Source organism: Oratosquilla oratoria, chromosome 7 (assembly GCF_046742065.1).
Source record: "Oratosquilla oratoria isolate Oo_2021 chromosome 7, ASM4674206v1, whole genome shotgun sequence".
Lineage (NCBI taxonomy): Eukaryota > Metazoa > Arthropoda > Malacostraca > Stomatopoda > Squillidae > Oratosquilla > Oratosquilla oratoria.
Genome location: NC_134783.1, coordinates 38,949,724 through 38,973,966, shown reverse-complemented (window position 1 = coordinate 38,973,966; position 24,243 = coordinate 38,949,724). Strand labels below are relative to the sequence as shown.

At 44.3% G+C, this 24,243-nt stretch overlaps 1 protein-coding gene across 2 annotated transcripts in view; it reads right to left on the bottom strand.

Moving 5' to 3' along the window:
• The window catches only part of LOC143027077 (homeobox protein PKNOX1-like), a 318,091-nt gene that overhangs the window by 134,219 nt on the left and 159,629 nt on the right, over positions 1-24,243 (bottom strand). For both annotated transcript variants that reach the window (XM_076188011.1, XM_076188010.1), the window contains exon 3: positions 21,884-22,055. In XM_076188011.1, coding sequence (XP_076044126.1) covers positions 21,884-22,055 — 172 coding nt within the window. The remainder of the gene's footprint in view (positions 1-21,883; positions 22,056-24,243) is intronic.

Here is a 24,243-nt window from a genome sequence, read left to right as displayed (position 1 = left end):
TCCTCACTCCCGCCTCACTGCTCGTATAAAAAAAAAAAAAAAAAAAGGGAACTTATTGTGGTGTGTTGGGTTATTATTTTCAAATATATTCTTCTCATACTCACCATTACTATCACCATTCCATATTTCTCATCACTATTACATTAATGTCATCACATGTCATCACTTGTTATATCGTCACTGAAGTGTAACTATCACAAAAGGATCACTGCTATCACCACTCTCATGACATTAACAACACATCACCGCCCATTCAGTATCATCACCGTCATCACCACTACGATTATATCAATTACCGATAAATTAAGTTTCATAACGTGATGAAGGCAGTTCACTACATGACGTTTAGCATCACAACAGTGATGACATCACACTGCTAGAGGCTTTATCATCACACACGCACACACGCAGACACACACACACACACACACACACAAACAGTGGGTTATCAACACATCATACAGTGACAGAAGTATTCTCATCACAACACCACATCCCTAGGTACCAGCACAATCCCTCCCCCTTTCCCCTACCCCTCTCCCCCACTTCTTTCCCCTCCCCCTTCTCCACCTTCCCTCACCACACCATAACGCACTTAACCACCAAAGCCCCTTTCCCCCCTCTCCCCTTCCCTGTCCCCCTTCTCCCCTCTCCGCCCTCTCCCTTCTTCCTCCCCTCTCCCCCGGCCGCACTTCATCTCGCGCAGGCAGCAGCAGGAGCAGCAGCATCAGCGGCAGCACAGCTAAGGGAAAAAGAAAGGGTTTGGCCCAAAAGCGCATTGCCATAAAGGTGTCCCATCAATTAGCTCCCTTCCCCGGGTTTTCTGCACCGCCGCAGCACCGACTCGAACCCGAGAACGCCCGCACGCCCGCACGCCCACTCCACAACCAAATTCATAGGAACGCTACGCGGTGTCCACCCCATTACGCAATCCACAAGCTTCTATTCATTATGATTTATTTAAAGAAATATATCAAATGACCCTCTCCTACCACTCCCCCTCCCTCACCCTCCCTCCCGTATGTGTGCATATCTCTTATTGTTGTGTAAAGAAAAAGGAGAAATAAGTTATCATGATTACACAAAGAAAACGGAGAATGAAGTTATTATTATCATATAAAGAAAAAAGAAGGAACAATTTATTATTATTATATAAAGACAAAGGAAAAACATTTTATTATAATAAAAAAGAAGAAACATTATCATATAAAGAAATAGAAACAAACTATTATTGTATAGAGAAATAAGTGAATTAAGTCATTATTATATTACAAATAAAAAGGTGAATCACTTTATTATAATTCTATGACTCAAAAATGAGAGACAATGCCAAGAGGGTAATGGTCACTGGGCAGCTTCAGTTTAACTTCAGTTCTGAAGGAGAGCCTGAAGCTGAAATCTGGACACTTCATCACTTCTTTCGCTTCCCACAGAGTGACAAGAAGAGGCTTAGAATTTCGGGACAATAACCAGCGCTTCTATCCTTCGGGGAGACAATCACGACGAAGAGGTGACGCACTTGAAACGCTTTCTTCTGGCTGAGGAAAAGCAATTTTATTCATTTCAGGGGGACGGACCCCTGACTGAAAGTGGTCTTCAGCGATCGAGACCCGAGTTCAAGTCCTCAGATGGTCTGTTTCTTAGCCAGAATAGAATCTTTCGAGCGCGGCATCGTATTGAAAAGGTCGTCTCCAATCATATACAAATACTGCGTGACTCTGGTCCGTGGGGGCGTCACTAAATCCCACTAGAATATTGCGATCAACCTTCTTCCTTGAGTGGAGACAAGTCTCCAATCATGTAAAAATGCTACGTTGCTCGGGTCCGTAAGGGTGGCACTAGACCCCCCCCTCCACTCCCGTTAAAGGTTAACAGGTTTTTTTTTTCTTCTTTTTTTAGACAGTGTAAGAAGAAAAAATAGCACTCGTTATGGAAGGAGTCAAGGGTTATCACAACCTTGATGGAGGAGGAGGAGGAGGAGGAGAAAGGGAGGGGAGTGAGTGAGTGTCACGGAGACGAATAAAATCACCTGGCGGCAGCCAAAATACCAAGACCAGAGGTGGGTGCGTCGGTCAAGATACCCTGAGCACTTCTGTAGCCTCCACGCTACAAAAAGGACGCTACATTTCTACGCGAGTATATACCACGACCTCCCCTCCCTCTGAGCGCCCCCTATATTTCATCCGACACACCAAAAGCATCCAATGCAACAGTGAACAAACGCATCTGGGTCCCACGTCAGACAACATCGTGACATACATTTTATGGTTCTCGTGAAGACGATGAAGAATGTTGATAACATTCGCTTCCCCCCGCCCACACTCTCCACTCACAACACATAACCATAACTAAAACCATCAACAGACCTAACATAACGCACCAGACCATCGCCAGCCAAAGCCCTAAACAAGTCCCCAGACCCCCAACCAAAGCCACAGCCCCAATCTAAGCCCAAGCCCAGTTCCTAGTCCTCAGCCCAAGCCCTAGTCACAGCCCTGGCAAAAAAAAAGAAAAAAAAAAAAGAAAGAAAAAAAAAAAAAAAAAAAATACCCGTCCCCAGCCCTATGTCCCCAGTCCTCAGCCCGAGTCCCAACCCATCAGCAAAGGTCAACAACGAAGAGCTTAGTCGATTCAACCTAATGACACCGTTTATACATTTTCTTCTGGCTAATATTTGGCGACCGTATTCAGTTGAGGTACAAAATGGGGTCTGGATCATTTCAGGCCCCTCGACTGAACAGAATCGTCTGATATCATCACATTGTCAAATTATTCAGGCTGCCGCCAGGCGATCTAATTCTATCTACCATTACACCAAGAGCTTTTTCCCCTTTATAAGGGAGGTAGCCAAGCTAATGGCACGTACTTTCTCCCACCCATTCCACTCCCCTCTATCGCCCTTTCCTCCTTCTCATCTTAGGTTCTCATGGATGACGGGTCATTCCTGTATCCCACCCACTGCCCTGGGTCAGAAGCAATGCAGCAAGACACAGTACATACGCAGCAAGGCCGCTTCACTTAATCGGCAACCCCCTACCTCCGCTCATGCAGAACAAGAGAAAACAGAGAGAACTCCCCTCGGGCTGCGTCAAAATATCATTCACACATAAACATCCACTACCCCCCCCCATCCCTCGCCCTTCCCTTTCTTGCATTACTCTATCATCTATACACAACCACTCTCCACTCATTCCTATCTCCTGTCTTTTACCTTCCTTGCTCAACAGACATTCCCCTCTTGCTCAACGTCCTCTTTCACCCCCCATCAATTCATCTGATTCTCGGTCGTCCCCTTACATTCATTCCCTCTACCTCTGCCTTCCACACCTCTTTTACTAATCTTTCTTCACTCATTCTTTCTATGTGTCCAAACCATCCCAATACTCTTTCATCAGCCCTATCTTTCATTTCCTTTTCCAGTCCCGCTCTCCTCCTTACCTCCTCGTTTCTCACTCTATCCAGTCTAGTAACCCCTACCATACTTCTCAGACATTTCATCTCAAACACCTTCAAACTTTTCCTCTCTGCCTCTCTTAAATTCCAAATCTTTGTCCTATACAAAGCCGTAGGCACAATCACCCCTTCATACAATCTCCTCTTTGCGTTCATTCCCAGATGCCTATTCCTCATGACACTTTTTAACCTGTCAATCAACAATTTACCTCTATCTCCACTCCTCCCTTTCCTGCCATATACGACCCCAAATACCTAAAGTTGTCCACTTCCTCCAGCCTTTCTCCTTTAAGGCTTACTTCAAACTCGCTCCCATCCTCTCCCCTTGTAAATCTCATCACCTTGCGTTTACTTACATTTACCCTCAACTTTCTCCTATCGCAAACATTGCCAAAACCCGTCACTAACTCCCTTAATCCCCATTCTCACCCTGCCACAAGCGTAGTGTCGTCAGCAAACAACAACTGGCTCACCTCCCACTTTTCTCCATTTTCTTTAGCCATCTCATTCAGCAGGGGGAAAAACCCAAACAACCATATCTAACAAAATTTTATTCTGGCTGTCGTCAAGTGATTTTATTTTCCCGAGGAAAACTCGAGTGACGTCGATCTCTGACGTCACAGTGTTAATACGTCATATCTACGTCACAGGGGCAGTCAGCTGAGCTGATCCCATTGGTCCATTGGATAGCTGCAGCTCGTCTCTCCCCGGCAGCTGCAGCTTTGGGACGCAAAATTAGAACTGTTTCACACCGGGTCCCTCCGTCCCTTTGAATTCGGGGTGGGGGGGGGAGAGAAAGAAAGAGAAAGAGAGAGAGAGATCTTCGATTTACTTTTGTGATGCGGTGGAGCATTTTCTAGGTGACTTTTGTGACAAATAACAGACAATCTTAGTCAGTTGTGGGGACGGACAACCCACCATCCTCCCTCCTTCCCTCCCTCCCTCCTTCGCCTTCAGCCCCTCCCCTTTCCCATCCGCCAACCCCCATAGGTTTGGGTCTGTGGTTTGTCTCTCAAGAGGAATCAAATCTATACTACTTCCACCATTACAGGGACTATCATCAAAAATATTCACTCTCCTCCTCCTCCTCCTCCTCCACTACACTCATCACTACCATTACTTCCTCTTCCTCCTCCTCCTCCAGCACTATCACCATCACTACTAGCACCATCACCACCATCTTAGCCACTACCACCACCACCTCTCCAACAACCCCATCATAATCCCCCCACACCTAACCCCCCTTCCCCCTAACCCCGTTCTTGCATTGCGCGGGTCGCGTCGTAAATCGGGTTCACGACGGGTTTTGCGTTGGGTTCCCCCCTCTCCTCCTCCTCCTCCTCCTCCTTTTTGCTGCTCAGTCGTTCGATGCGCTAACGACCGGTACTCTATAACGACCCTCGTGGCAACAACGGTGACTCTCTCTGTCGGCGGGCGGACGGGCGAATGGGTAGACGGGCGTGCTTTACAACGCCCGTTGTAAATTACGCCCGGCTTTAGCGTTGCGACGGCGTAAAACTGTGTTAATGACCTCCGGAGTGGCGATTCCCTTTTAACAACCGTTTCGAAGTTAAAGTTTCATTCTTAAGCTATTACTGTAAGAAAAAGAAAAAAAAAGACAACAAAAAGCGTTGTTTTTAATTACTTAGATAAATGTAAATAACAGGATAACGACTGCTGGAATTCGGAGAGAACTGCGGGATTCGAACCCAAGACTAGGAGGATACGAGGTGTACGGATAATGATTCGGTTTAACGTCGCGAACTCCCCTATCAGGAGGCTATGACGGTGCCCCTTACAGAGTACTTTGTAGCGTGGAATTGAATGAACCATGCCCTTGGTCCAACTCGCTGGCAACAGAGTTCGAACTGCCGTCACCTCGACCTCCACCGCAAGTAGCGACGCTCTATTTCGCTCGGCCAGCGTATCTACGTTGGAATGGTACTAGACAAAAGAAAATCATAAGATGATAGACTGTGGAAAAGAGAGAGGGAGAGAGAGAGAGAGAGAAAGACACATGACCGAGGAGGAAAGGAACTGATAAAAAAGAGGAGGATGACACGATGAAGAAGGAAGGAAAAGCGACACTAAAATGAACGATGGAGACAAAGTGGAGAAAATGAAAAAAGTGATAGAGGGGAGTGGAAGAAGAGAGAGAGAGAGACTAAGAGAGAGAGACAGATAGATAGAGAGGAAGAGAGACATAGAGAAAAGAGAGAGAGGGGGGGGAGCGAGAGGCAGATGAATAATTGAGAAAAAGTAAGAGACAGACAGATAAAGAGAGAGAGAGAGAGAGAGAGAGAGAGAGAGACGAAGAGAGAGAAAGACAGATAGAAATAGAGGAAGAGAGACATAGAGAAAAGAGAGAGAGAGAGAGGGGGGGGAGCGAGAGGCAGATGAATAATTGAGAAAAAGTAAGAGAGAGACAGACAGATAAAGAGAGATAGAGAGAGAGGAGAGCGAGAGATAGATGAGTAATTGAGATAAAAAGTAAGAGAGAGAGAGAGATAGAAAGAGAAAGAGAGGGGGGGGGACCGAGAGATAGATGAATAATTGAGAGAAAAAGTAAGGGGAGAGGAATAATGGGAAAGGGAGGAAAAGAGAGGGGAAAGGGAGGAAAAGAGAGAGGAAAAAGAAATACTGAAAATTACATTAGGAAAGGATGTTGTGGAAAAGAAAATAAATAGGAAGGAAAAAGGATGAGAGAAGAAATAAAGGAGAAGAGGAAGACGAAGAAGGAAGGAGGGGGGAGTGGGAAAGGGGGAAAAGGGGAAGACAAAATGAAGTGACAAACGAATGTTGAGAAGTGAAGAAAGAGGAGAAGAGAGATGGGCGATGGAATGGGGGAAGTGAACAAAGGAAGGGAAGGAGAGAGAATGAATGGGGTTGCCTCGAATGGTAAAGAAGGTGAGAGTTGATGGGAAGACTGAAAAAGTCTGTGAGGAAACAAGAATAGAAGAGGAGAGAGGGAGAAGAAGGATGGATGGGGGGAAGGACGGGGGAGAGGGAAAGGAGAGAGAGAGGGAGGGAGATAGAGAGTGATGTGAGAGGAGACCAGGAGAAGAGGGAAAGAAAGTGTGACAAGTTTTAAAAAAAGAAGAGCGAAAAAGAGAAAAAGAAATTAAAACAAAACATAAAAACAGTAATTGGGGGGAAATGAAAGTAAATAGGAGAAAGAATGGGTATGAAAATGGGGGGTGGTCACCTCAGATGAGGTTATGTTAGGTCACAAGCGAGGTCATCTTAGGTCACAGGCGAGGTCATGTCAGGTTACAAGCGAGGTCATGTCAGGCCACAGGTAAAGTCATGTCAGGTCAGATCTCAGGGGTTAGAAAACATGGGTCAGGACCACTGCGAAAGGACCAGCGGAAGGGAAAGGGGAAGGCCAAGGAAGGACCTTCAGGTAGAAGGAGGAAGGGCAAAGGGCCAATGTTGTCGGAATCCTCCGAAGGCCAAAGACATCCTTCCCTACCTGCGTCGAGTAGTTTGTGGGAAAGGACGGGAGGGAGGGGAGGGGAGGGGAAGGGAAGGGTGGAGAGGGGAGTGTAGAGGGGAGGGGAGGGAGGGGAGGGGAGTGGAGGGGTAGAGAGGGGAGGGGAGTGGAGTGGTGGAGAGGGGAGGAAAAAGGAGGGGAAGGGATAAGATGGAATGGGATGGTGGTGGGAGGGGAGGGGTAAGGAGGGGAGGGGTGGGGACGGGAAGGAATTGGATAGGATGCAAGTAATACGATAAGACAAAGTAAAAATGAAATAAATGAATAATATGGAGAAAATGTCCATGGAGAAGAACAGGTGATACAGAAAACGAGATTGGCAAAAAAGAAAGAAAGAAAAAAGTAATAATGATAATCGGCTTATTGAGTGCACAGCGATACGGAGATACACTCGCAGTATACAATTTATGCTAATCTTAGGGCTATTCTAATTTGAGTACATAATGTGCACAGGGGGTGCTAGGTGATGGTGTCCACAGAATGATATGTTTTCTGCGACCGAGAGGGGGACGAGGTTGGGGCCATATAAGGGTGAGAGAGAGAGAGAGAGAGAGGGAGAGGGACAGGGAGTGTGTGTGTGTGCGTGTGTGTGTGTGTGTGTGTGTGTGTGTGTGTGTGTGTGTGTGTGTGTGTGTGTGTGTGTGTGTGTGTGTGCATGTGTGTGTGTATGTGTGTGTGTGTGTGTACCAGCAAACCGAAGACTCTATTCAGGGCGGCGCACGTCCACAGGTAAGTGACGAGGGCCAACTGGGCGGGGCAATGGGCGTGCCGGGGCAAGGAGGAGGAGTACCGGACCCCAGTGGTAATGGGGATCCCCTTGTACCGGGGCTGATTTATTACCGGGAGGGTAATTATTACTGCAACTACTAAAGTCCCATTACCACGACCACCGTCCTACCTGCTGACAAGCGCAGTACTACTGCCCGACCGTAACTACGGGTACTGGCCCTACAGGTGACGGATCTGCTCTTGTAGGGAGGAATATACTGTCTGCAACATTCGTTGTGTGCCATAATGGTGTTCCTGTTATAGAACTTGAGAACTCTCTGAGTCTTTGCACGTCTCTTTTTCTCTCTTTCTTTCTTTCTCTCTCTCTCTCAAAATATATATACTGTATATACATACATAAATATATATATATGTATATACATCATATTTATATATATATATATATATATATATATATATATGTGTGTGTGTGTGTGTGTGTGTGTGTGTGTGTACACACTTGTGTGTATATAATTTTCTTCTAAGTTTCAGACATATCATTTCACTTGCCAACTACCTAATTTCCCTGAAAGTCCAGCATCTAACGTGAGTAAACACCAAATAACTGGAGCAACTGTCGTCCAGCAGGAGCAGCAGCAGCAGCAGCAGCAGCAGCTGCGTGAAGCTGCCCGACACTTGGCACTGAAGCTCATGACATCATCACAAGTGCCAGCCTCATCATTGCCTCAAACAAGTGCCTGGCCTCATAATTACCTCACAATTATTCTTAAGAACCGCTATTCGGCTACAATCTTAGGCTTTGCTATTGCTTCTTCCTATCAGATGAATAAAATCGCCTGGCGACAGATAGAATAAACGAAGAGAATAACGGTGGTATTATTAAAAATATTTCCTTATATAAATCTTATATGAATTATTGGGAGGGTAATATTTACTGTATATAAAGAAAGACTTTTTTTTTTTTAAGAATACCACCGTAAGATTCTTACGGTCGTATTCTTAAAAAATACTTTCCTTACATAAATCTTTACCTTCCAAGGATTTATATAAGATTTATATAACGAAATATATTTTTTAAGAATACCAGCATCAGTCTTGGGCTTGGTACACTGTCAGTACAATCTAAACAAGGCAAAGAGCGTCACCGTATTGGGTTAGTATCGCCCCGTACAGGATAGCCCGGAGGTCCTGCAGTGGAGGTGCGGACTAACAAAGTTATTATTATCAGCCTCTCTGTTGTCATGGTAACCGCGTTGTTGTTGTTAAACACCGTGCGATTTCATTCAGGTCCGAAAGGAAATGCGGGCTATGGAGGACTACGTACCTCTCTCTCTCCCTCTTTATCTATCTATCCCTCTTTTTCTCTGTCTTTCATAGAAAATCATAGGATATATGATAGATCACCTCTTTCAAATCAATCTATGCACAAATAATTATATTTTCATACAGGCTAGCTAATATGTGAAGACACACACATACACACACACACACACACACACACACACACACACACATATATATATATATGTGTGTGTGTGTGTGTGTGTGTGTGTGTGTGTGTGTGTGTGCGCATGTGCGAGCACGCGCGTGTCCTCTCATGCGTACATGCGCGCGCGTGTTAAAGAGCCCGGAACGACTACGTCAGGCAGGTCCATAAGAAAACAATCTCCCCACCACTCTTCCTTTCCCCCCCCCTCCCCCGCCCGCCCGCAAGTACTTTCGTGCCACAAACACATCTTCATCAAGGATGCATAGCTTGGCACGGGAAGACTACATACAAGAAGGGCAGAGGGGCCGATTCTGTCGTGTGCTGCCGAGCGGGTTAGAGCGTCGCTATTTGCGGCGGAGGTCAAGGTGAAGGAAGGTCGAATCATGCCTCTAGCGAGTTGGACCTAGGGCATGGTGCATTGAATTCTACGCTACAAAGTCCTCTGTAAGGGGCACCGTCCTAGTCTTCTGATAGGGGAGTTCGCGATGTTAAACATAATCATATACATACATTATATATATATATATATATATATATATATATATATATATATATATATATTCCAATGGCAACTATACATCACCCAGCAAGAATTGGTATTGAGAATTACCACTTTGAAATTCATATAGAAAAATCTCGGCTGAAAAAAAAAGTCCATAGAACAGTTGACTAATGAATTGGCAGTGAGTTTCTTCCAATATGACTTTGTATCACAACAAATGTATAACTCGCGTGCATACGTAATCTACAAAAGGCATATATAAGAATATAGACACGTATATCCATCAATCTATCTACTCTCTCTCTCTCTCTCTCTCTCTCTCTCTCTATATATATATATATATATATATATATATATATATAATATATATATATGCACATCCTCCACAAACACTTACAAACACACGCACACATACATTACATACGCATGTACTTACATACATTTTTTACTTATTCATTTATACGTACATACGTACACAGATAAATTAGACTCAAATTTACTGCTGGACATTCCTTACTTTTTATTAAATATGGAAAATATTCAGAGAATAGAAAATAAGAAAATGAATTACGAGCGAACACTGCTTTTAAAAAGGCCTCGATCTGAAAACTCGACTAAACACCAGCAAGCTCCAAGGGTACGGTGAAAGTAGAGTTGGTGCAACTGGTGGGTAATGGTGCTAAAAATGGTGATAGTGGGAGTGACGGCCATTTAGCGATGGTCGTGTGATTGGTGTTGTAATGGTTGTGGTGGTACCGGAGACGATGATAATGGTGGTGTCGAGTGTGGTGATAGTGTCTGTGGTGGAAGTGACTAAGAGTACTTTAGTGGTGATTTTGTGAGTGACTACGAGGTAGGGGGTGAGATGAGGGAGATAGTGGGTGAGGAAGGGTGAATGGGTGAGGGGGGCAAAGAAGATTTTTTCGTGAGTAAATGGGGGGGGGGGAGAAAAGGGGAAAGGTGAGAACACTCATGTCCGTTACACCATCACCACCAAGACAGTGACGTCAGTCCTATACTTTTATATCACCGTGAGAATCGTGAGTTACCGTGAGCCGTGACGGTACTACAACTGATACTAGGGGGAGGGGGTCGGGGGAGTACCGTTACTTCTCCGTTACAGCAATTGTGGTGGCGATGCCATTATGCCGTTACGGGGCGAATGATGGCGTGCAAATTTGATAGAGGCTCCATTGGCGACGCCTCAGTGCCTGGGCCATTATTTTTTGGCGTCGGCCACTTTTTTGTGGCATGAGCGAGTTTATTGTGGTGGTGGTGATAATGGGGGTGGTGAGGTTGGTGATGGTGATGATGTAGATGGTGGTGGTGATGGTAGTTATTACAGTGATGGTGAAGAGGGTGATAGCGTGATGATAGTAGTGATGATAGTGATAAAGGTGGTGATGACAGTGAAGGTGGTGATGTTGGTGGTGATGACAGTACACAGAGTGATGAAGAGAGACCAGTGATGACAGAGGGACGTGAGCGATCGTTTTCATAAAGCTTTGCATTCTTCTCAGAAATTATCGGCTCTTCCTTTGGCATTCGCCGTAAAGTGAGCAATAGCCACTGATACACATTTCATTGCTTTCAAGTCCAGCTTTCTCATAAACAGGACCTCTCTGGCGAGCACAAAACACGCCACCCCGTCCCCGTCCTCCTCCTCCTCCTCCTCTTTTTCCTCTTTGCTCTCTTTGTCGTCTCTAGGAAGACAATTCTTTCCTCTTAGTCCTCTTGTCTTCTTATTTTCTTCTGAAATTGTATTATAGGTGCGGTGTGAGTGGAGGAAGAAGAGGAGGAAAGATGTGTAGGAGGAAGAGGAGGAGGAGGAGGAAGAAGAGGGGAAAGGATGAGAATGATGACGAGAATGGTAATGATAACAATCCTAATAATGAAAATGATGATAATAATAATGAGGAGGATGAAAATGAAAATGAGGAGTAGGAGGAGGAGGGTGAGATGGAAGTGGAGGAGGAGGAGGCGAAAGATAGTGAAGAAGCTGGAAGCAGCTTGAGTTCAACACCTTTGAAAAGAAAAAGAGAAAGAGAGAAAGAATTGAATAAAAAAAGAGAGGAGGCGAACAGTCAACGGGAGGATTATCGACATGATAAGAAAGAAGACAAAGACAACGACAAGAATAGGAGGCGAGACGAAGCGAAGCCAAGCGAGGTGTAGGACAGATAATGGCGAATGATACAGCAGGAAGAATTCGTGATGAAGCAGATCATAGGAAGAAGAGGAGGAGAAAGAAGAAGAAGAAGAAGGAGAAATAGAAGAGGAAGAGATGGAAGTACAGGAGGGGGAGGATGAGGATGAGGAGGAACAGAAGTAGTATTAGTAGTACTATAGTAATAGTAATAGTAGTAGTGGTAATAGTATTGGTGTTGGTAGTAACAGGAGGAGGAGGAGGAGGAGAAGAAAGAGGAGGAAGAGAAGAGGAAGAAGAGTAAGCAAAGAAGGAGAAGAAGGAAGGGTAGAAGGAGATGAGGAGTAGGAGGGAAGGAGGAGTAGGAGGGAAGGAGGAGTAGGAGGGGAGGAGGAGGAGAAAGAGGAGGAAGAGAGTTCAGGAGTACAGAGTTACAGAAAAAAGTAAAGAAAAATTAATCAGAAAAAAGAAAGAAATTAAAAAGAAAATAAGACACGTTCCAAGAAAGGAGAAAATAAAAGAGAGAGAGAGATAGAGAAGGAGGAAATATGGCGGATAATGTCAGGGTGATAAAGAGAATTCACAGCCGAATAAGCCTTATATCTCCTCGTCTTCCACTTCAGTCTCAAAAGACCTACTCCTCCTCCTCCTCCTCCTCCCCTCCACTCCTCTTCCATATCCGTTTTCTAAATCCTTTACGTACCGAATATCACTCATCCTTTTATTTTGTCTGCCGCCAGGCGATTTTATTTACCATCCGGAGCAGCTCCCCTGTAGCGAAGGGCTACCCCAGAATCGTCCGGGAAGGCCCTTATTCCCACCCGGACGCAATCTCTCCTTCCGGGAGATCTCCGGATCCTAAATAAAAAAAAAAAAAAAAAAAAAAAAAATCACCCCCCCCCCCCAAACCTCCCGGGTCCTGGATTCTGAGGACCTCTTCACCAGAAAGACCTCTCCTTCCGGGAGATCTCCGGATCCTCTAATAAAGAAACTGACCCCCCCCCCAAACCTCCCGGATCCTGAGGACTTCTCTTCACCGGACAAGACCTCTCCTTCCGGAAGAGCGTCAGGATCCTCTCCTGAAGGCCTCCCCTCCCCCGTCCCCCAAACCTGAGGACATTTCCCCACACCAACGGACAACTGACTAACAAGTTCCTTCGAGACCGGGGCAAAGTCTAGCCGACCTTTATACATATTGTTCTGACTAACGCCGGGCGATTTCATTCAGCCCTCGAGGGGGCCTTGGTTCTTTGTGGGCGTGGAGGCGGACCTGTGTGGTGGGTGCTCCTTCAGGAGGGAGACCTGTACGTGGGTTCTCCACTCTCTACCTCCTCCAGGAGATGATGGAAGAAGAAGATAACGAGAATGAAGATGTGTATGAGAGGGTAGAATAAGAAATGAAAAACAAAAGAAAAAAGAAAAATGCGAAGATAAAGAAAAGAGACATAAAATAAGGAGAAAGAAGCTGACGAAGAGAAGGAAGACGGAGAGGGGAGAAAGGACGACAACGAAGGTAAAAACAACAACCTAACGAAACAAAGAAAAAGAGGAGAGATAGATAGATAGATAGATAGAGAGGAAGGTGAGAGAGAAATGGGAGAAAGAGAGAGAAAAGGCAGAGAGAGAGAAGGAGAAAAAGAAAGGGTAGAGAGAGAAAGGGGGGAAGAGAGAGAAAGAAGGAGAGAGAGAGAAAAGGGAGAAAGAGAGAGAAAGTAACTCTCCCAGGTAGACACCCACTACATCTTTTCATCTTCCCCATCTAAACTCCCCCAGAGACAACTCCCACCTGTTCCTCCTCCACCCCAACCCCATCCCACCCATTTACTCACTCTTAATCTCCCTTCCTCCAGCCCCTCTCGTAGTTCCCCCCTCCCTCAGCCCCCTCCCCCCTCTGTTCTGTCCTATATAGAAGCACCCCGTGCTTGCCGTGCCTTTCCTACCCATCGTAACTCTCAAACTATTCATATTCCTCTTTCCCCCCATAAAACCCTCTCCTCCCCCTCCCCCTCCTCCCCTCTCCTCCTCCCCCTCCCCTCCCCTCTTCCCTCTCACGCCTTCATGTATCCTTACACCTTCTTCGTTCTCGTTCTCTTCCTAATCCTACTTTTAGGCCTTCATGGATTCCTCCTCCTCCTTCTTCCTATCCCTCCCATTTCTTTTACTACATCGATTAGTCATATTGCTACCAAATTACCACTACTTATAAAAAAAATAAAAAAAAAGGGGGGGACCAGTTCCTACGCCATCTCCTTCCTAACACCCACATCCGCTATTCCAACCCACCCCCAACCCCTGCTGTGCTCCCATAGATTCCAACCATTCCATCGCCTCTCCTCACTAACATTCCAACTTCTCCTTAGAGTTGTTCGGCTTCTGCGTCTACAATCCTGGTTCTTGGGATTGTCATTCTTCCCTCAACTTCACTCCTTACTTTCAGCCTCTTGACTCCCTCACTCCCTCTCTCACTCCCTCCTCGCTGTCTCCATTTCATCTTTGAGATCGTCCTGGTGATTTTTCAACATGTTTCTTTTTCTTTTCTCTCGGGGACTGGGAAATACATCAGTAATTTGCTAGATAGATATATTCATTTAGTTAAACACGTTTTACATTGTACCTTTTGATCATAACAATAAATCTTTAAGTCATAGTTAATCTTGACACACACACACACACACACACACACACACACATATATATATATATATATATATATATATATTATATATATATATATATATATATATATATATATGCAGTAAACCACAAACTAAAAATGATAGATTATAGACCGAGTGCTTTCGTCTATGCAGGCATCTTCAAGGTACATACATAGAAGAAACAAGAATGTATACATAAAACCAGTTTGGTTAGAGTGACTTACTTTTAATAATTTCTTGAACACTTTCCCAATTAATACAATGCTACAATCCCTTGTGTGATTAAAAACGCGTTGGACATTTGTGCACTTTTGACTCGTATATTGATGTTGTTTCAACTTTAATTTTAATTCTTTTCCAGTCTGGCCAATATAGCATTTGTCACATTGTTTACATGGAATGACATACGCATCCTTCCTCATTTTCAGGGGATTTTTAATTAAAAGACTTTTAACTGTATTGGAGTTGTTAAATGCTACTTGGATGATGAGATTCTTAAGAATATGATGTAGTCTGACGAAATTCTCGTGGAATGGAAGAACATGTAGATCTTTTGAACAAAAAAGACTTTACTGGATTTTTTTCCTCATAGTAAGAATTTCTAACCTTTTTGAGAAAAGTCTCTATGAGGTACTTAGGATATTTAAATTCCAAAGCTATAATTTTAAGTCACGCTTTAATAGAATTATAATTGGATCCAGTCTGATCAAAGATACACTTGTTAACAAATTCAATCTAAGCTTTATTATCAAGAGCAACTCAGGATCAGAAGCTGTAGGTCACGGGGAGAGATTTTCCGACTAATGTTCCCCAGTTCCTTCCTTAACCTAAACACATACTCCTTTGTCGTTTTCTGTTTATCTAGGATCACGCGTCTGTGATTCTTCATGCACACACACACATATTATACTTATATATATATTATATATATATATATATGTATATATATATATATATATATATATATATATATATATATATATATATATATACTGTATATGCAAAAAGAACCTCTGGAGAAAATTATATATATATTTTTTTGCATTTTGTTTCCCATTATGAAGTGAGGTTCCTGCATATATATATATATATATATATATATATATATATATATATATATATATATATATATATATATATATATATATATATATATATTTCTCTCACGCTTCGGGCGGGCTCTGATCCAAGCCCTTCCCTCTCCATATCCTCCCTCCCCCCTCCTCCTCATAGACAGTGCCAAATCCTCTCCGTCTCTTCTTCCCCATAACTTATTCTTTTCGTTTTTTATCACTTATAAATACTTTAACCTCTTTACTATCTAATTCTATTTTTTCTTTTTATCTATTTTCTTTTCTCCTGTTTTGTCTTCTCTCTTTTTTTTATCCTGTTTTTCTCGCTTTTGTCCTCCTTGGTTTTGCTTTCTACGATCTTGTCTCACCCAACTCCTCTTCTTCTTTTTCCTTTTCCTCTTCCTTCTCTTTCCTTTGCTCTTCCTCCTCTCCGTCCTTTTCCTTTTCCTCCTCCCATCACCTCTTCTTCCTCCTATCTCCCTACAATCCTCCTCCCCCCTCCTCCTCCTCCTCCTCCTCCTCCTACCCCTCTACCTCCTCCCCCACCCCCCACCTAACACCAGATGCCCTGATGGTCGTTTGATTGCCACGATCATGGGCCGTGACGAGGTGCGTGTTTGCGGGGTGCCTAGTATCCACCCCGCTGTGTTTGTTGTCTTTGCTGTATTTGTTGCTATGACGTGGAGGTGGACGGTGGAGTAGAGTGAAGGGGTGAGGGGGGAGGGTGGTGGAGGTGGTGGTGGTGCAAGGTGAGCACCTGCTGCTTGTGTTGTCCCTGTTACACCCCTTTTGGTGCCAACATTGTTCAGTTGCGGGTTGCCCGCTTGTAAGCTCAAACGGCGCCCGAGGTTGCCTCCTGTCCAGGCACCGCGCTTTGCTATGTTTGTGATACTCGCGGTGGCTTCACTTATTTTCCCTTTTTTTTTTTTTGTTTGTTTATTTTAGCGCCGTCGTGTGTGTTTTTGTGGGTGTTGACTGCCAAACCCCTGGTCTATTTGTTGTATGTGTTTGCTTGCCTGTTGTTGTCAGTGGCGAAGCGAAGCGAGGCGAAGCGAAGCGAGGATCGAGCGAGGCGCTAACTCCACGGGTGTTGCTCCTTTGTTGACTCTATGTGTTACCAGCCATACATACATTTTTTTTTCTTCTTTTTCTTACCCTTTTCTCTCTATCCATTTCTACATTTCTCTGTTCTTTCCTACCCACATTTATCATTTCCTCCCTCGTTTACCCTCCTCCTCCTCTTCCTCCTCCTTTTTTTCCTTCTTTTTCTCTCCTCCTCCTTCAGATTTTTTTCACATTCCTATTCGTTCTCTTCCTCTTCTCTCATCTTCCTGTTGAAACATGTTCTTACTCCCTTCTTATCATCTTGCTTTACTTTTTCATGTTTACATCAAATCTTATCTCTATTTAAGTACTGTGCGTGTTTGTGTATATGTACGCATATGTATGTGAGTGTATGTGTGCGTGTGTGTGTGCGTGTATGTGTATGTGTGTTTGTGCGTGCGTGCGTATTTGCGTGTGTGAGTTTGTGGGTGCGTGCGTATTTGTGTGTGTGTGTGTGTGTGTGTGTGTGTGTGTGTGTGTGTGTTTGTGCGTGCGTATATGTGTGTGTGTGTTTGTGCGTGCGTGCGCATGTGTATGTGTGTGTGTGTGTGTGTGTGTGTGTGTGTGTGCGCCCGCGTGCACACACACGCATGTGCATAACTTTTGTTACGAAGATGGAAAAAAATTCGCTTTAAAGATATTCTTCCGACTGACGCTAGGTGATTCTATTCACCTATTTCACACAAGAGTGGCATCCGTGGAAGGTGAGAGACAGTCAGGACGACCGAAGTACCAAGGATCTGAGAGGAGATCGTGGAGATTTTCGTCAATGAAGAACGAAGAACGTGTGTTAGAATGGGAAAGGGGGAATGGCAGGGGGAGGGGAAGAGGGGGAAGGGTATGGGGAGGGGAAGAGGGGGGAGAGTGGGAGTAGTTGGGAGACTGGAAGGGAGGGAGGAGGGGAAAAGTGAGAAAGAAGAGGAAAAGGAACTAACTACAGGAAGCCGCAGGAAGTCGTTTGAGAGGTCAGCCTGGGTGAAAATGGCTGTGGAGGAGGAAGAGGAAGAGCAAGAGGAGGAGGAACAGCAGGATGCCTACGAGAAGAAGAAGGATGAAGAACAGGATGCCTAGGAAGAGAAAAAGGAGGAGGAGGAGGAGGAGAAGAAGAAAAAATGAAGAATATGAAAAAGAGACAAAGAAGATTAAAGAGGAAGAGAATGAGGAGGTGAAGATTGAAGAGATTTGGGAAGAGGAGGAAGAAGAGTAGGAGCAGGATGCCAAGGAGGAGGAGGAAAAGGAGAAAGAGCAAGAGGAAGAGGAGGAAAAGGAAGAAGATGAAGAGCAGAAGGTGGAACAGTAGGAGATGAAGGTGGGAGAGGAGGAGGAGGAGGAATGGGAAGAGAAACCCCTTCCGGCTGTGCCCCCTCCCCCCCTTAAACTCAATCTAAATCCATTGTTTAAGGTGCTGAGTCTTGCCATGCTTGCTGAACTTCACTTTGCGAGTGACAGTAGGCTCTTGACAGAAACTCCTCTGGGGTCTTGCCAGTCTCGCATTTGACCAAAGACCCCCTTAAGGTTTTTCTGAAGGTTTCCACTTCACGAGAGGCCATGAATTCTTGAAAAAGAATCCTGTAACTGTCATCAATTCCCACTTAACAGAAAACCTGAAGAGGGTCTTGTCAATCTCCCATTAGACCCGAGTCTTTTGGGCCTTTTCGAAGGCTCTCGGACAGACTCTCACACTTGACCAGAAACTCTTAAGCCTTTCCGAAGACTTCCGTAGAGACTGTGAGGCCTTGCCAGTCGTCTCCCATTAGACCAGAGACCCTTTTAGGCCTTTCCAAAGACTCTTGGAGAGTCTGTAAGGGTCTTCCTTTGCCCGTCTGTAATGCTAAGTGTGAGGAGGTTTTGTTTATCGAGCCGGCCCACCCCCCTCCCTCCCGCCACGGGGGAGACGCCCCTAATGGCCTCCCTTGTATCTCTTCGTGAATAGCTTATCCTCGACCCCAACCGCAGTGCCCTTTGTTAACCTAATGGTAGAAGAGATTGTGAGGAAAGGGGGAAAGGGAAGTCGGGACGGGAAGGAAAATAAAGAGGAGGAGGAGGAGGAGGAGGAAGATAAGGAGGAGGAAGATGAAGAGGAGATGAGAGAGGAGAAGGAAAATGAGGATGAGCATGAAGTGCAGATGAAAGTGGAGGAGAAGGAGGAGATGAAAGAAGAGGAGGAGGAAGAGAAGTAGGATGAAGAATAGGAAATGAAGAAGGGGAGATGAAAAAAGGGGGAAGAAGAGGAAGAGACGAGAATTTAAGCACATCGGGGGAGAAAGAGAGAGAGAGAGAGAGAGAAGAAAGACGCGTGCACACACACACACACACACGCAGAGAGAGAGAGAGAGAGAGAGAGAGAGAGAGAGAGAGAGAGAGAGAGAGAGAGAGAGAGAGGTGTTACTGCTACATAGGTGTTACGTGGGACCTGTCTTGCATTTAAGATGGCGCCACGGACAATCAAGTTTAGATTTAATCGCAAAACTTCGGAACGAGAGGACCCACGCTGTGATCCTCTCCCCTGCGTCCAACATCAGCTCCCTCGCCAGGATGCCGTACTTCGTTGGTTTTGTTCTGGTAAACATCAGACGATTTTATTCGGCTAAAGGCTGTTGCCCATGTTGACGGAGGTATCAGTAAACCCGTTTTCTTTGATGGGGTCCTTTGTGCTAAGGTTTTATTTACACTGACGCAAGACATTTTGGATGAAGGCAGGGATAAAGGTTACAAGTCATGATACATTGTTGATTGTGGGAGGTTGAGGGGAGTTTCATGAAATCCTTTAAGTTTCAATATTGGCCTCCCCCACTTTACCCTAAAATCCATCCATCTTTCAAAAAAAAAAAAAAAATAAATAAATAAATAAATAAATAGATAAATAAATAAATAAATAAAATAGAATAAAATAAATAATATATATATACATATATATATCCTTTTCTCTTTATTTTTCACTCATTCCTCCTCAACTCTCTCCAACTCTCCAAGAGACGCGGAGGAGGCAAGACTGGCACCCGAAACAATACAATCGATACGAAACGACAAAAAAAAGACTTCATCAGGAAACGAAACCAATTAATATTAGATCAAGCAAACGTATACTTACCCACCAATCATCATCACCCACAGGAGCGACATAATTTGCTACCAGGGGGCGCGCTGCTCAATACCGAACACTTGATTAAAGTAACAATAAAAGAGTGCCACTAGAATTTAAGGTTATTACGATAAAAGAATGAGAGAAAGAGACAGACAGACAGAGAGAGAGAGAGAAAGAGAGAGAGAGAGAGAGAGAGAGAGAGAAAGAGAGAGAGAGAGAGAGAGGGCGCATATAATAATTTAAGGGTATTATAATAAGAGAGACAGAGAGAAAGATAGAGAGCGAGATAGAAAGAGAAAGGGAGATAGAGAGATAGATATATAGAAGGAGATAGAGGAGGCAAATAGAGATAGAGATGAATATAGAGAGGGAGATAGAGATAAATATATAGATGGATGGAGAGGTAGATAGAGAAGGAGATAGAGAGATAGATGGATAGAGAGGTACATAGAGAAGGATATAGAGGGAGATAGAGAGGTAGATAAGGAAGGAGACAGAGAGGGAGATAGAGAGATAGATAGACGGATAGAGAGGTAGATAGAGAAGGATATAGAGGGAGATAGAGAGATAGACAGATAGATAGAGGGGCAAAGAGAGAGAGGTAGATAGAGAGAGAAGGAGGCAGAGATATACAGTAGATACATAGATAACTAGAGTGAAAGGTAGATAGAAGGAGATAGAGAGGGAGATAAGAGAGAGACGGAGATAGAGAGAGGGAGATAAGAGAGAGACGGAGATAGAGAGAGGGAGATAGAGATAGATAGAGAGGGAGATAGATCGATAGATAGAGACAGAGGGAGATAGATAGAGAGAGAGGGACATGGAGAGAGGGAGATAAAGAGAGAGGGAGATGGAGAGAGAGAGGGAGAGAGAGATAAAGAGGGATATGGAGAGGGAGGGAGAGAGAGAGGGAGATGGAGAGAGAGAGGGAGAAAGGGAGGGAGATGGAGAGAGAGAGAGAGAGGGAGGGAGATAGAGTGGGAGATAGAGAGAGAGAGAGAGAGGGAGATGGAGAGAGAGAGAGAGGGAGATGGAGAGAGTGAGAGAGAGTGAGAGGGAGATGGTGAGAGGGAGAGAGAGGAGAGAGGGAGAGAGATATATATAGAGAGAGGGAGATGGAGAGAGAGGGAGATGGAGAGAGAGAGAGAGAGAGAGAGAGAGAGAGAGAGAGAGAGAGAGAGGCGCATATAATAATAATAATAACAACAACAACAAAAGTCAGAATCCTTGGGGCGACTAAGAGCGGGCGGGGCAGGAGAGCCCCCGAGCGCTGGCGGCCACGCCAATGGCCTTGTGTGTCATCGGTAATCAATCTTGCAGCATGCAAGGTTCTCACCTGTCCAAGCAGCACAAACACGGGCGACAACGGGTGCTTGCGTGGGAGTGCAAGCACGTGCAAGCACTCAAGGAGGAAGGAGAGAGAGAGAGAGAGAGAGAGAGAGAGAGAGAGAGAATGTTTGGGTAAAGTGTCTGGAAAACTTCGCTTCTTTACCCTGTCATGAACGGGTTTGGAGAAACTGGAGCAGGAAGACGGACATGCACACTTTTACCTGACCCTGTATGTACTCATACGCATATGTGGGTATACATGAACACAAACACATTTACACAATCTCTCTCTCTCTCTCTCTCTCTCACACACACACAAACATATTTCATGGCCTAGTGGGGATCACACACTCATACTCTTGCAACGACAGGCTTCCTTACCACTAGGGAAAGCAGAAGGAAAAAAGTTACCTCTTTGCCTTCCGACAGAGGAAACTACACTATCTTTCACATTCTCCCCTTTTCTCTGAGATGACATGAATATATATATATATATTTACTGAGGGAGAGAAAGAGATAGAGCGAGAGAGAGATAGAGAAGGAGAACGAACAGCATCGTGGGCAAGACGAGGAAAGGGGAGAGTGGGTGAATGGATGGAAGAAGAGAAAGAACGCAAATGGTCAAGAAAAAAAAAAAGCTTTTTGGATTTCCATAAGAAAATGTTGCCGTTACCTCGTGACGAACAGCATGGGCGAGTCTTTGCAAAGGTAAAACCAATAGGGCATAACAATATTTCTAGTATTAAAAAAAAAAAAAAAAAAAAAAAAAAATCGAATTTCGACCTTGACCATTCCTCGAGGACGAGATTGAGGTCCTACTTACCAATCCGTCGACCTCCGGATCGTTCATAAGGAAGGGTTTCCGGTCTCGCTCTTGGTGCTGCACGAAGGCCTGGATGTCCAGGTTGAAGGAGTCGCTGCTGACGCTCTCGGCGCTCTGCGTCGCCAGCTCGCACTTCTCGAAGAGGAGCGCCAGCAGAGGGAACAGAGGGTGTCTGCCGGAGGAAGAACAGAGGACGTCATTCCAAGAATAAATAACACCTGTTCTTTCGTTAATAAGGATTCAGGTTGCGTGGTCAACCCCACAACACGGAGATCCTTGACTTTTCGTTTATTTTTATGTTATCTATTGTTGTTATTATTGGCAGGGTATCTTACAGTCTCTTGCACACCCAAAATGTAACAAAGGATTTTTTTTTTTGTGGAAAGAAAATTTATATATATATATATATATATATATATATATATATATATATATGTATATATATATATATATATATGTGTGTGTGTGTGTGTGTGTGTGTGTGTGTGTGTGTGTGTGTGTATGTATATAGTGTGACAATGTAATCGACCTATAAATGCCTTCTTGGCAACTAATAATAATAATAAGTTTATTTGGCAATGAATCAATATACATGAAGTGCATATCATGAAAAGAACACACAGTTCGAAATAACAATTACAAATGCCGAGGATAACACAAAAAAGCATGTAAACTTATTTCCATTGTGGTCCTCAAGAGGGTATATGTTCTACAATTTCATATAACTGGATCCTCTCCCCCCAAAAGAAATTTAGCCTTGCACAGCCGATCAAAAATCACCGCCTTAAGGACTCACACATCTATGAATAGAATGGCCAGGCGGCAGACAGACGAAAGGGAAAAGTGCCACTTGGCAAGGAAGGGAGATAAGATAAAAATCAAGTCCTCCTGGCGAGAGTTTGGTAAACTAGCACGGCTCGTTTATTACTATACCTTTATTACTGTCACCTTTACCGAATAAAAACCAGTTAGTGGTCTTCGGGTACGTTTTATAAGGTGCGATTAGTTATTAGTCTACTACGACAGACAATGAAGGGTGACGCGCATCCTACTACCTGGCATCCTATCTGGGTAAGCGCGCTGGTTAAAGGTTCGGTTAAAATCGTCAGCCTCGTACTTTGCAGCTCGAAGTCAAACAGCCCCATCATTCAGAAACAAAGAATGATTGCTCTAGATAATCGTTTGATGATCATCGTTGAGCCATGAACGATCATCGCTGAGCGGTAATCGCACCGAGAAAAGCGTGCCTTTCGTATGAAAGAAGGTTATTATTCATAAATGATTAAGATAAATAAATAAACACTTAAACCCCAAAGTATGGCCCTAAACTGGAAAATAAGTTGTTAGGTTAGGTTAAGTAGGATGTTTCAGGTTAAGTTTGGATAGGTTAAGTTAGGTTAGATTAGGTTAGGATAGATTAGGATAAGATACGTTTGGATAGATTAGTTTAGGATAGGTTAGGACTCGTTTAGTTAGGATAGGTTAGGATTGGTTAAGATTGGTTAGGTTAGGTTAGAATAGGATAAGTTAGGATTGGTTAAGATTGGTCAGGTTAGGTTAGGTTAGATTAGGATAGGTTTGGATAGGTTAAGATAGGATGAGTCAGGATAAGTTAGCATAGGTAAGGTTTGGATAGATCAGGTTAGATTAAGATAGGTAAGGCTAAGTTAGGTCAGGGTAGATTAGATTAGATTGGGTTAGGGTCAGGATAGGTCAGGTTAAGATAGGTCAGGGTATGTAATGTTTGGATAGGTCAAGTTAGATTAAGATAGGTTAGGTTAAAGTAGGTCAGGATAGATTAAGTTAGGCTCGGTCGGGATAGGTTATGATAGATCAGATTAGGTTAGGTCAGGTTAGGTTAGTATAGGTTATATTTAGATAGGTCAGATTAAATTAAGATAAATTAGGTTTAGTCAGGTCTGATTAGGTTTGGTTAGGTTAGGATAGATATGGTTAGGTCAGCTAAGGCTAGTGCAATGGTTCTGAGACTGAGAAAGTGATCCGAAATCGGGAAGGGGACCCGATAGGAAAGACTTCTCCCATCGCGAGGGAAACCCGAGACGAGTCGGATCTGAAGAAGGAATCAATGACCGAGGAGGATGAAGAGGAGGAGGAGGAAGAGGAGGAGGAGGATCGAGTCAATGTGAGGACAACGAGCTCAGAGGTCTCGAAATTTACGAGAGGTTGTTACATCGGGCACCGGCAGAGGACGGAGATCGTAAGAAGAAAATTAAGCAAAAAATGTGATCTTTAACCAAGAAGAATAGTCATGCCTTGTTCCTGGCCCCGACCCTGCTGGCGTCCTGCATTCCCTTAGTTGTGGGTTCGAGTCCCGCACTCCTTTCTCTCCGATTCCCAGC